This window comes from Dasypus novemcinctus, chromosome 10 (genome assembly GCF_030445035.2).
Source record: "Dasypus novemcinctus isolate mDasNov1 chromosome 10, mDasNov1.1.hap2, whole genome shotgun sequence".
Lineage (NCBI taxonomy): Eukaryota > Metazoa > Chordata > Mammalia > Cingulata > Dasypodidae > Dasypus > Dasypus novemcinctus.
The window spans coordinates 65,073,659-65,087,361 of NC_080682.1; the positions used below are offsets into that span (position 1 = coordinate 65,073,659).

The following is a 13,703-nucleotide window of genomic DNA, read 5'->3' on the forward strand; positions in this document are numbered from 1 at the left end:
AGGTCCAAGGTTTAAACCCAGGGCCTCCTGACCCATGAGATGAGCTGGCCCACGCGCAGTGCTTATGTGCACAAGAAGTGCCCTGCCACGCAGGGGTGTCCCCCATGTAGGGGAGCCCCACTAGCAAGGAGTGTGCAAAAGGAGACACAGATTCCAGGTGCCGCTGACAGGAATACAAGTGGACACAGAACACACAGTGAATGGACACTGGGAGGAGGGGTGGGGAAGGGGAGAGAAATAAAAAATAAATCTTTAAAAAAAAAGGTGATGGAAAGTTTTCATTTTAAATAAACTTCTGGTTCTGCATCAGCTTGTCTCCTTTTCCTTTAATTTTACTTACAGGAGATGACTAGTCAATTTGTATGCTAGTGACATTTTTAAACCCTGCCTGCCTTATTTAAAGTATACACACAAAAAAAGTCTCAGGATAAAGTAGAGCAACCCAAAGATAAAGAAAGCAAGAAAGGCAGTGCCCACAAGGCAGTTGTTGGTACAGATAATGATTCTGTGACTTAGGTTAGGCTATCAGAAGAGGAGGCAATGCTGATAAGCAATTACAGAACACTCAAATTGGACTAGCTTCTTAACTGTAGTGACCTAGCACTCAAGTGTTTTGTTGTCTGGGGAAATTGTCCATTGTTCAGAAACATCACCTCGTTCGACCCTTACAACAGCCCTGTGGTTTAGGATTTTAAACTGCGAGAAAGAAAGCAGTCTAATTTGCATCATCTTTATCGAGGATGGCTAATTACTAAGACTTAGCCTCCAAGTACATATCAATATAGGTATAAAGATTCCAGGTGAAGTGAGCGGCTCCGGGAGTACATTGTTTTAATTTAGGATATGGCTAAAACCTCCTCACGATTTATGTCAATTTAAGGGAAACTTTTCCTCTCCTCTTCAAACTCTTTTTTTCGGTTTCCACAGCTCCCAGTGTCCTCGCCCTTTGGAACAGTGGAGAGTCATTCGAAACTTAACTGAATGCTGGAGGTAAGAGGTAAGTTATACTTTTTAGTTCATTAAATTCAGGAGCTCCAATTTCTGCAGAGTGGGGCAGGAGAAAACTAGACTACTCGTCCTCTGATCCTTCTACCTTCAATCCACAACCTGCCACGCAAATCCAGCGAAGTCAGGAATTTTGCCTTGAACCACAACCTTGTCACTCAGGCCCGAGAGACACGCCCCTCTGTCCCGACCCTTGGCCAATAGCGGCCCCCGTCTCTGCATAGTAATGAGCTCGAGACCTCCCCGGGCCAATGGCGCTCGGGGAGAAGGGTTAGTTTTGCATGTACCTAAGTGATTTGCATAAGCCAGCGGCCGGGGGCTTGGGAACCCGAGCGTGCAACCCTAGAAGGGAAAAGGACGCGAAGAGCTTGATCCTCAGTGGGGAGAGAGCGAGAAAGAGCCTGGGTGTTAGTGCGAGAGCCGGGGCGGGGGCTGGGGCGCGGGGCCGGCATGGCTGAGGGCTGCGCTCTGCAACCTTGAAGCGCGGCTGCGGCCGGAGGGTGGAGAGCGAGGCGGGTGCAATGGCAGAGCGCGGCTCTCGCAGCTGCGCCCGGCCGGGCCGGCTGGCCTGAGCCGCCGGGGGAACGGGGCTGCCTCTGAGCTTCCATGGAGCAGCGGAAAGGGCCAAGCTCCCGAGCGCCGCGTCCCTGCGCTGTCGCCGCCGACTGCTGAAGGGGTCGAGCCCCAGCGGACCGCCGTGGGAGGAGGAGGAGGAGGAGGAGAGCCCCCGCCCCAGCCCGCAGGCCGGCTGCCCGGGGCAGCGGGGGGCGTCGGAGGGCAGCGGAGGCGCGCCGAGCGAGCGGCGCCGCGGGAGAGGCGGGCGCGGGAGGCGGCCGCAGCAATGCCCGGCCCGCTGGGGCTGCTCTGCTTCCTCGCCCTGGGGCTGCGCGGCTCGGCTGGGCCCAGCGGCGCGGCGCCGCCTCTCTGCGCGGCGCCCTGCAGCTGCGACGGCGACCGTCGGGTGGACTGCTCCGGGAAGGGGCTGACGGCCGTGCCCGAGGGGCTCAGTGCCTTCACCCAAGCGCTGTGAGTGCGGGCGGCGGGGAGGCCCGGGAGGGAGCGCCGCGGGGGCGGAGCCGGGGCCAGCCGCCCAGTGCCACCCTGGGGAGGGCACCGGTCACCCGGGGACGGGTAGTGCTTTGCACCCATTCCGCGCCGCTGGCTTTCCAAACTTTGCCAGTCCGGGTCCGAGCCGCCGCGAGTAGCTCCTTTTCACTGACTTTTCGGGCACACTCATCGCCCCGCCCCAACTCCCAAGTGCATCTGGGGCCAGGGAGGAGGAAGCAATCTGGAAACGCTTGCCCCTGGCAGCCTTTTTACTCGACCTTCCCTTCTCTTGCGGGCCCCTGCTCAGCTGGCAGTCGCTTCGCAACTGGCGGGGGTGAGGGCGCCGAGAATTTGGCCTGAGTCTGCAAACCCAGACATGTTTCTTGGGGAAGCACCTGGAGCCTCCTGGGTTCCAAGCACGTGGGAAGAGGAAACACCTGTACCTCAGTTCGAGCAAATATCCTTAAAATTTGGCCCCATCCTGGTAGAGCAATCTGGCTCCTCGGCCACTCTGGACTCACCCACAAACGCCTAGGGTTCTGGCACACGCAGGGCACCCGGGCGAAAACAAGGGAGGAGGAGGAGGAAAGTGCAGGTTTCTCTTGGTGAAAGTACTTTTCTTACCCAACAAGGCTTTCTGAAGAAGGAATGCAGGAAGAAAAAGGTTTCTGCTGTCCCTTAACCGGCAGAACTTTTCTTTTGAGCTGACCTGAGGTCGGGAGGGACATTTGACATCGTTCTGACTTACTAAATTTCCCTCCTTAAACAGGGAGCTTTAGCTATTTCCTTCAGACAGTTTTAAAGGAATACCAGACCCTGTGATGCAGGCCAGAGCATTGGTGTACTTCCAGGTTGTTGGTGGTGAGGAGTTCTGCTTGTCCTCTGCAGATGCCTTACCTTGGAACCTAGCTGCTTTCAGTCGTGGACCTCCACCCTGTCTCAGGTGTTAGTTAAGGATTTGAAGTCATTTTCCTTCAGTATATGGTGAAACTGAACTTGTAACCAGCAAACTCATCTTTGCAGTGAGGAGCAGTTTATCCACAAAGGTATATATTAAATGGAGAAGTTTGATCTGTTGTGTGAAGCAAGGGAAGGAAGACCCGGATAGAGACTGGGATCCACTTCTCCCCGCCCCAAAAAGTCTTTTATAAACTTTTAGGAAAACTGTAAAAGAAGTGCCTTAATCTGAACGTCTTTCAAGCCTCAAGTTAGCAGAAAAGCATGATTTTACTATTTTAACCAGTTTTAAAGACCAGCAGATGCCTTGAGTTTTAATGAGTAGACTTGCCCTATAAGGACAAGGGCTGTTTTGCAAAGTTATATTAGTAGGTTCAGTGACCCAGAAATAATCAAGTTTCCATAAGAGTATGATCCTATCTATAGAGCAGCAGGCATCTCCCACTTGGGTTTACCAAAGAGAATGAAATGCAGTTTCCTCAACTTTGAGCCTTACAAAAGTTACTGTTCATGCCTTGGGAAACAGAAAAATGATTGGCACCAGTCCAGATAACATTGCCTAAGCTGGCATCATCACAGCATTTCATGAGCTTCTGTGTTAAGCAAATGGCTGATCTTTCCTCTACATTTGTGACCAATAGGTAAGGTGACCATACATACCTCCTATAACACATTTCACTCTAACACTCCTCATTTCACCCTTAGTATATCCAGGTATGATCACCCTATCTACAGGATATTTCAAGGGCAGTATATTTGCATTTTACACATGAAGAAACCAGCTGGTTCAGTGCTTCCCAAATGGCATGAATGAGGAGAGATAGGTGCTGTGGGCACTCTTGTTTTATAGGACACTTTGGAATCACCTGGGGTCTCTTCACAATACTTGACATTTTTAGTGAGCCACACTTACATACCAAATGACTAGATCCATAGTCCCCAAACTTTGTCACCGAATCCTAATTTTTTGAGCATGTGCACTGAAGCCTGTGTATATATATAAAATTACAAACACACTTAAAAAGATAATCATTAATAAGAGTTCCTTTATTTTCTTCTTAGTTGTTAATGGATTGTCCTGTGGCAATACCTTCCCCTCCCCTGGAGTAGGGGTAGTATTTTATTCAACTTTGATTCCACAGAGCCTGATGCATAGATGACACTTAAAAATGTTGGAGGGAATAACTAAGGACTTAAGGTCACACTGAGTGACAGAATTGGGGCTTGGAATTCAGATGTCTTCCCCACATGGGATTGGCAAGTTCAGCATGCTCAGCATTTAGCCTTTGTCCGGTGTTTTGAGAAGGCCCCAGAGGATGCCTGCTTCTTCTCCTTTAGGCTCGTTTAGACTTGTTGGGTCTAATAGTGTTTATTTCCTGCTGAAAGCTGCTTCACCAGAGCCTGGGGGTGGAGTCAGATATAATCCTCGCTATTGTTTATGGGATTCCCATTTTCACACCATTTGCTGCACCTATAGTGACTATTTGTATTTTCAAACAGCAGTTCTCAGTCCTGTGTCACAATGTACTGGTCTGTCATGATTCACCCTGAGGTATATTAAAGACAGTCATTTTACTTTCTTTATTAAAATTCCAAAGTTTATTTTTTCCCAGAGGATTCAAGGTCATTCCTATTTTAATGGTAGCTCTGTTGTAAGGTAACTTTTAATCACTTACCTTCCCAATCTTGACTGGGGGAGAAAGGGATGAGCTCACAATGGTGGGGGGAGGGTATCCTGCACAAGTTTCTTCTGGATTGTTACTACCACAAAATTTGAGAACTGTGGACCAGGTGCACAAATTATCACCATTCTAGATTGTACCTGGTGTGTAGTTTAGGATTATAAAAGCTGTTTCTGTGGCTTCATGGAGAGAGGGATGGGTCAGCTAGTAGTTCTTATTACCTCACCTTTGGGTAATTTGGTGGTCTTGGGCAAGTCATTTCACTTTGTGTGGTGACAGTTCATCATCTGAAAAATAAAGCAGTTGCAAGTACTAGATTATTTCCAAGGCTGCCTGTAGTTTCCAGAAATTCTATGATTTTATAATTCTTACACAGTATTGAGATGGCAAAGTGTTGACATTAGGATCCTCTCATATGGAGATCTGAGGGGTAGCAGAATATTATTCTAGTTGAAGTTGCACTACACTACTTATTATTGCTCACTTGGAGGATTTCTTTGTATTTAGAAGTGTGTGTTAGGAAATTTGCCATGGAGACTTGTTGCAGAATGCATGACTGGCTAAGGCGCTTTGCTGGGGTAGAATAACCTTGCTTGTTTCCTGTGGGTATGGCTTAACACTTGGAAAATAAGATCACTGTTTCAGTAATTTGGATACTGTACAAAAAGTTACTCAACGTCCTCACTTCTATATAATTAGTCATAATTTTGCACTGGGAATATCCCACTCGTGAGCAGGTTATCAAACTTTCTGTGTAGAACATTTACCTGAGGGACTTTTAAAGGGTTTTTTAAGAATCTGCTTTTTCTTCCCCTTTTGGAAAGATCTTCTCAGATTCTTCTCTAAGGTTAATTTTTTTCACTTTTAATAGAATCATTTGAAAATATTTTGTTAACTCCTATAGCTGCTGTATTCCTGGCATGTGATTAATCAGTGGCTAAATATCTGTACCTTTATCAATGACAGAAGTTTTGATATTTCTTGGTTTCTGAATTGTTATCTATAAATTTTGTTGTTATCTTAGTTTATGTAGTATGTTTTTTTAAAAGATATATTGTTTTATTTACAAGTGAACTTCATTTTAAACAAGGCCAATGTATGAAGATCTTTCAGATCCCTTGTGTCATAAACTAGCTAACTAGCATGTTCCCTTTAAATATAAGGGGGAAAGAGCATTAGGCTGGGAGTATGTGCAGCTGGGTTCCAGATCTGTCAATAAATCACAGGCATGACCTTGAGTGAGTCATGTACTTGACCCTTCAGGACCTTAGTTTCCTCATCTGTAAAACAAGGATGTAAGCAACTCTACTGCCTGCAATCTTTTTCTGTTTGAGTTTTGACTTTTACACATTTCTCAGGTCTTCTCTGTTATGTTAAGTGAAGTAGAGGTGTCTAAATCATGGAATCTGTTGTCCTCCCAGAAAACTCCAGTTGTCCAGCTCTACTGGAGTATTTCTGTTGAGTGGGGTGCTCTTTGCCTCAGAAGGCTGTGTGTTGGATGTGGTCTGAGCAGTCCTGAGGGCTTGAACCAGTACTTCTTTTATTATGGGTTCATTAAGGTGTGTGTTAACCACTGATATTTTATGACTTCCAATCAAATATCAATTATAGTATCACAACTACTTAATGTCCAGGGACTTGACTCTTCACATTAGAATTGTAAAGTAACGTTTGAAAACCTAACCTCTTAGAAAAGATCAAAGTTCTTATTAGTAGGTGGATCCAGGCAAGTTTCGGCATTTTCTTGGCGTCTGTTTCTCTCAGATTCTTATTTTAGTCATCTTTCTGCTAGTGGAATGCACTAGTAGCCTAGAAGTTTGGAGTTTGGTTTTTGGTCTCCTTGGTTGTGCCTACCCTTTTATTCTGTCTTGTTTTTCTTATCAGTAAATAAAGGACATTGGCCTAGATGATGGTTGTCTCTGCTTTGAATTACTGTGAATCTGTGTAGAATACTGAGCAAGTAAAGTTGCAGAATTCTTTTAGTGATTCTTTGAAATCTTTCCAAGACTGTCTCCACATTGATATTAGCTATCAAAAAAATATATACGTATTCATAAAAGCACAGTATTTGTTGGTGTTCCCAGGTTTAAAATTAAACCCTGCCAAATGGGACTTTAACTCTTTTGAAAAATGTAATTTATGTAACTCCTGATGACAACTTTGCCCTTTTAATTTTGTAAAGCAGATCTCAAGGTTTTGAGTTTAGAAATGGGTATTCACTTTGCTCTTTAGCTGTCTGATAGGACCTTTGAGTTTTTAGCAATGCTAATTGTTTTTTTATATAAAAGAATATGGGTAAATTTTCCCAGCTTTGTTCAGTGAGGTGTAGCTTTTAAAAAACGTGATTGAAGATGGTGAAATGCTCCTGTCAGTGAAAAAGAAAAGCTGGGGTTATTTAGCAAATCATTACTCTCATACAATAGCTAATTTGTCTGGCCTTTCTTGACATTTCTTTTGTGTCCTTAAGCACCTGATGGTCAAACTGTATGCCAGGTGTCAGACTCTGGTCTGGACTTGGGTGAGTTCAAAATTGAGTTTAGAAATCAGTCTTAGCATTAGACAAATCATGATTTTTTGTCATGTAACTCATATGTTTGATAACGTCTTAATTTTCTAAGGACTTTTGCAAGTCAGTATTTAATATTCCTTTTTTTTTTTTAAGGTTTATTTATTTATTTATTTCTCTCTCCTTCCCCCTGCCCGGGTTGTCTGTTCTCTGTGTCTGTGTGCTGCGTCTTCTTTGTCCGCTTCTGTTGTCAGCAGCATGGGAATGTGTCTCTTTTTTTGCATCATCTTGTTGTGTCGCAGCTCTCTGTGTGTGCTGCGCCATTCTTAGGCAGGCTGCACTTTCTTTCACGCTGGGCGGCTTTCCTTATGGGGCGCACTCCTTGCGCGTGGGGCTCCCCTACGCGGGGGACACCCCTGCGTGGCAGGGCACTCGTTGTGCGCATCAGCACTGTGCGTGGGCCAGCTCCACACGGGTCAAGGAGGCCCCGGGGTTTGAACCGCGGACCTCCACACGGGTCAAGGAGGCCCCGGGGTTTGAACCGCGGACCTCCCATGTGGTACACGGATGCCCTAACCACTGGGCCAAGTCCGCCCCCCTAATACTCCTTTTAAAAGGCAAGATGTAATTATGTATTAGTAAACTCTGGATTCACCCACATATAGACAAATATTTATTATTAACTTTGTTTATGGCTGGGACTATTTTTAGCAAATTTCTTAAAGTGAACTGAAGTATTCTGTGTCATGTACAGCCAATTAAAACTCCAGATATTTGGATTGTTTGGATTTAGTCTCTAAAACATATTTCAATACCCTTTTATCTTTTTAATTGCCAGAAAAGCACACTAGTCGGTTTCTCGCCTACTACATAAGTCTACAGCATTTCTCTTTTAGATACAAATAATTCGGGTTCTGGAATGCCCTTCTAAGAGTCTAGGCCCAAGAAATGAGCATTAAAAAAAAAAAATATATATATATATATATATATATATATGTATATATGTATTCGCTTTAGTTTGCTGTACTGAAAGGTTTTATGAATTAAACATTGAACCACCCTCATGTGTCAGTATGTTAGCCCATAAGAATATGTATAAAACGAACAATATCCTTGTAAGGAACTATAATCATAGATATTTTGGGAATCAGCTCGACCAACACTGGCTATATACACTTAGGGCCCAGGCTGGTCTCTTGTCTGTCCTAGTGAGAAAATGTGTGGAGGCAACGTATTTAATATATTACAAGATATTTAGTGACCTTTTATCCTTCATATATCATTTTGCATTTAAATGTTCTGAATCAAGATAAGTAAAAGGGTGTGTAAGCTGCCTTAGCTTGTTCTTTTTTTCCCCCCTATTTTCACACTAAGAGAATGTAGCTTTTTTTTTTCCTTCAAAGTTTTAAAAATAAAGTTGACCTTTGGAAGAATGAAATTCTCACTACACCTGGACCAAAAAATATTTTGGATATTTGAATCAGATTTGAGAACCTGGTATCTGGAAAAATCATGAGTTAAGTTCTCCCCCATTCACTCATTTAAAAGTTCTTTTGGGGGAAATTTTCCTTCCTATAGAGAGTGACATAAATTTGGCAGGCAGACAGCCCCTTGCCCTTGTAGCTGTGCTAGGCATAGCTGAGGAATGCAGCTAGGATTGCTTCAGGTCTCACTTCCCCTCCACCTCCATAGGCTTTGAGGTTCCTATGTACAACTTTTAGTATAAACCACAGACTAAATAGTACAAGTGGCAACACTGAACGTATTTTAAAGAGCTTGATTAGAACTGCTTTCATATAAAGGTTGATGAATTTTATAATTCTCACTCTCCTTCCATTTCTTGTTTTGAAGATGCAGGATGGGAATATATTCAAAGTTGGCAGTCTCTTCTCTGAAATCTAGGGATTTGGCTATAATGTTGATTAACTTTTGGGATTTTCCCATTTCCCAAAGGGGTAATCTTCATGCTTAGACCCTGAAGAAACTATGTAGATAATCTGCAGTGCCCTTTTGACAGCCCAGATTTTTTTCAGGACAGAGGAGACCGTGGTTGTTTTTCAGTTTTAGATTGATTTACTGTGTGTGCACACAACCTCAGAAAGCTTTGTTGGGGGGGGGAGGTGGTATTCTACAAGGAACGAACAGAGTGCTCTCTCTTGAATAACTTCTACCTTAGGGACTCTGTCCTCAAGTTTATCAACACTTTTCTTTTCTGTTGTGGAGAGAGAAAAATCAAGTCATGTCCATAGGAACCTTCAGGTTTCTGAATGTACTGAAGACTATGCATGTGCTCTTTAGCCTTGTGTTTTATGTGCTAAATTAATCCAGTCTTTGCGTTTTCCAAATTTGATAATTGCCGTTGGGGACCTCTTCAAGCTCTCCGTATCTCATACAGGTTGAAGCATATGCAGAATTCTCATATAATTTGATCTGAATTCATAAGAAGGGAATGATAAGTGCATTTAATACATCTGAAATACTTTAGTATCTTTTTAATGCACAATGTATTTATTAGCCATATTTAACAATTTATCTTAATCCCTGTTTTCATTCTTTTTGTTACTTCTGCCAGTTCGTTTCATTTGATTAAGATTTTTTTAATCTTAAGAATATTTTGTCTATAACAAAGCCAAATTTTCTTGTTCCCTCCCATTATCTCCAATGGTATTTTGAGTCCATGGTCCTGTATTCCAGCTATTCGTGTCACTATCAACTGCTCAGTCATATTTACAGGTGTATTTTCATGAACAGGCTTTCAAAAATGATTTTTTGAGAGTGTGGCATAGGGCATCAAGACTCCTGAATTTAAGAGGTCATTCCTTAATCTGTAAGCTTGAACAAGTCACTAGATTTTCCATCTGCAGAAAAATAAGGTTTGACTTTATCTTCAAGGGGTTGTATCTGCGAAACAGCGCTCTGAGGAACTCTCTTCATCCTGACCTCTCTGAGGCGGGGAGGAGGACCCAATTTGTTTTCATTTCTTATGTGACTTAGCAGTTATATAGGTGGGTTACCACTTTGTGACTTAAAATTCTAAACCTTCTTTCTCTAGTTCTTTGAATTTTGTAGACTGTTGTAGCCATCACAGGTGAGCCACTGTGCTAATGGAGAAAGATGACTCATTTGGCAGATTTTTCATTCAGAAAACCATAAAGATCCTGGTAGAGATAGAAGAGTATATATACTTTTATAAAGATACCTTCTTGTAGGTGGTACTACTCACCTTCTTATAAGAAAGCCAGAAGTTACAGGTGGGGAATTATAGTTTTTGTGGAGTAGAGAGCTCAATGGAAAATCATACTGTCTTATCCTGGTCCTTGTGATTTCTGAAACAACTGGTCAAGTAGAATGGTACAGTCCTAATGGAGGAACACAGTGTATCTCCTCAGAACAACAAACATATGCCCTTGCTCTGTAAAGCCCCATTCTTTAAAGACAGTGAGATCTTTAGCTACTAATTTTCTACTTCCAGACTTTAGAACACCAGAGAGCTCAATAAGCAACTCTTTGGGACTCCTCATGTCAGGTAGTACCCTCTGTAGTTTCTCAGATGACTTTCAGTGTTGAGGATGGATAAGATTTACTCAAAATTCATAATTTAGCTGCATTCTCATTTCTTCACATCACTTTGTTGCTAGAAATATTCAGACTATGAGCCAACTTTTTCTTTTAAATACTTTGAAAATATATTTTGCTGATTGTTACCTATGTATTCTTTTTCCCTTTGAGAATAATGCTCGTGTTTTGTCAATGAAGAAAAGCATATTTTAAAAATAATTTTAGAATTAAAATCCTTTCTTTAAAAATCTTTCATATTTCTTCAAAATTAAATGGCATTCTTGCTAAGCACAATTAAATCTTTCTCAGAAACTTTAAAAACTTTTCTGAGTTTTGATTCAGACCTGATTTGAAAATGAATTATAAAAACCAAAACAGCAGCTAATGTATGCAAGAGTGCTTACAACCTATTTAGATTTGTTGAGTGTTTCAAATACAGTTGTGCGTTTTTTACCCTACGTCTGTTCCTTTAAAAAAAATGTTTGAGATTTTTTCCCCCATTACCGTCTTGACATCTGCCTGGTTACACATGAATAGCTTGACCCAGTCCCTCAGCAGGGAGACTACCATGGCCTGGCTTTCAATAGCCTTGTCACTGACAGAGAAAACATATGGAATATTTCATTCCTGTTTTTTGCAAATGGAGCCTGGGGCTGTAAGGGCATGCAGCAGAAGGCTTCATACTTCATGGTAGGTTGGCAAGTTTGTGAGCTAACCATAGGCTCTGCTGTTAGTGAAAAAAATGTTTTGCAAAGCCCTGTTACATTCCATAGAATTTATTATGGACAAATCAGTTTCTAATATAAGTTTGAATTGTTTGTGTGCCCTGCTTCTGGGGTGGGATTTCTCACTTAGTCACACATTTCACCAGAGGGAATTTGGGTGTGTGTGTGCAGGACACTGCAGTGCTGCTCTCCTAGGTTTCATTTGTGGTGTGTGTATATGATGAATACACAATATGGGAACACAGATTCTTGATTCCCAATAGAACATGCCTTAAGGATTCTGTTTATCTTCCTGTCAGTTCACAGAAAGGGATCGATCGATCATTGGTCTTGTGCTATCCAAGGACTGTTGGGGTGACCTTTAAAAGTTTTTTTTGCGTAGCGTTCTACTTAGGTGCTCTGTTTCAGTTTAGCTAACATTAGAGCTTTGCTTTGTGGCATCTGTACATACAATGTGAAGACTAGTCAGCAGGTGTGGCAGGAGAGGGCCAAGAACATGGAAAGGAGGGATGAGTTCATTACTATCTTTCTCAGGTCTTCTGTGTCCCAAGAATTTGCCCTAGGCACCACCTTGGCTGAGGTGGCATTCCAGAGGGAGAGAAAAAACCTCTGACATCCGAAGATGAGAAGATTCATGACTTTGGCAGGGGAAATAATGACAGATATTTCATCAGGGTCCTTTCCAGCCCTTAAGTTACCCTAGCCTGAATTTCTAGTTTCATTGCTTGAGTCAGTGATTTAGCTAAAAGAAAGTGAAGCGTGTCAATTATTTTATCTTGGATAATTTAAATATTTACATTTATATATAAATCACTTCTAGAAGCTATTTCTAGATGTTGCAATTCTTGATTATAACAGATTTCCTTTACAATTTTTTGACTCCTGGAAGGTGAAATTTATAAGTTTCTATTTTATGGTTCTTCACAAATTTATTTGAGGATTCCTTTTTTAGTGTCTCAGTATTTTCATCTCAAAATAAACATTTTAATCTTGAATGTTCCATCTTTTTTCTTTATTTTCACTTAACTGACCTTCAAAACTATGAATTCATAGTGAACCCTCCTTCCCCCAATGTCCAATCGTAAAATTCACCCTTTTTTAGTATAAGGTTATATGAATTTTGAAGTCTCTGCAGCCATGCAGTCACCACCACTGTTAAGATCTAGACATTTCCAACACCCCCATCCCCTTTGCTCTGTTGAAGTCAACCCCTCTCTCTACCCAGCCTCTGGCACCTGCTGAAGTGTTTCCTACCTTGAATCTCTTACTTTATGTAGTTTTGCCTTTGTCAGATGGTCATATAAATGGAACCACACAGAATATAGTCTCTTGTGTTTGACTTCTTTTGCTTATCATAATGTATTTGAGATGCTACCATGTTATTGCGTGTGTCAGTATACAATATTCCTTTTTATTGCAGAGGAGTATTTCATTATATGGAAGTACCGGAGTCTTTTTATTCACTCTGCATTTGATGAACATTTGCCTTGTTTCTAGTTTTTGGAATTACAAGTGTTCAGTATTTAAGTTTTTTCATCCTTTACTTTGTTTCACGCATGTAAGTATCTAAGATTCAGCTTTCTGGGTTGTGTGGTAAGGGTATGTTTATAAGAAAATGTTCGGGCTATATTTTAGTATCTTAGAGCTATAGTGAAGTTTGATATCAACAATTACTATAGCCTCGATATATTGTTAGCATGAAGTGTAATATTAGCAAAAGGTATTAAAATTTTTGTTAAATGTCTATACTTTTAAAAGAGTAGTATTCTTGAAGTGTCTTTGATACCCAGCAGCTACTGTGATACACCCAAAGACTCCCATAGAAATGATCCCAATGTGGAGCATTTTGCTTATAGTGTAAAAACTTGGAATTACTAGTATATCCCATGCTTGTAAAGTCTGACTGAAAAAAATAGAAATTTGTTGATGAATTATGCATGTTACATGTGTTGACCATAATTTCCAAAATAACCATTACACGTATGTAGCATGGTTTCTATTTTATAGCCAAGCAAACTGAGATTTGAAAGGGTTAGTAACTTGCCCAAATGTTCCACAGTTAGTGGATGGTAGGTAACTGAAGTATTCAGTATTTAAGTTTGTTCATCCCTGTACTTTGCTTGGTTATTTGGCAGTCTGAGAAGATAAAATGAAGAAATGAAATGGTAAGGAGTGACAGGATATTACAGGGGGAAAAGAATCAGAACTGAAAATAACACATAC

At 41.8% G+C, this 13,703-nt stretch overlaps 1 protein-coding gene across 1 annotated transcript in view; it reads left to right on the plus strand.

The window, feature by feature from the left end:
* Window positions 1-1,429: 1,429 nt before the first annotated feature.
* LGR4 (leucine rich repeat containing G protein-coupled receptor 4) overlaps window positions 1,430-13,703 on the plus strand; it is a 120,279-nt gene continuing 108,005 nt past the window's right edge. The window contains exon 1 of the mRNA XM_004454270.4: window positions 1,430-2,031. Within this exon, the coding sequence (XP_004454327.1) occupies window positions 1,847-2,031 (185 nt within the window). The 5' untranslated portion in view covers window positions 1,430-1,846. The remainder of the gene's footprint in view (window positions 2,032-13,703) is intronic.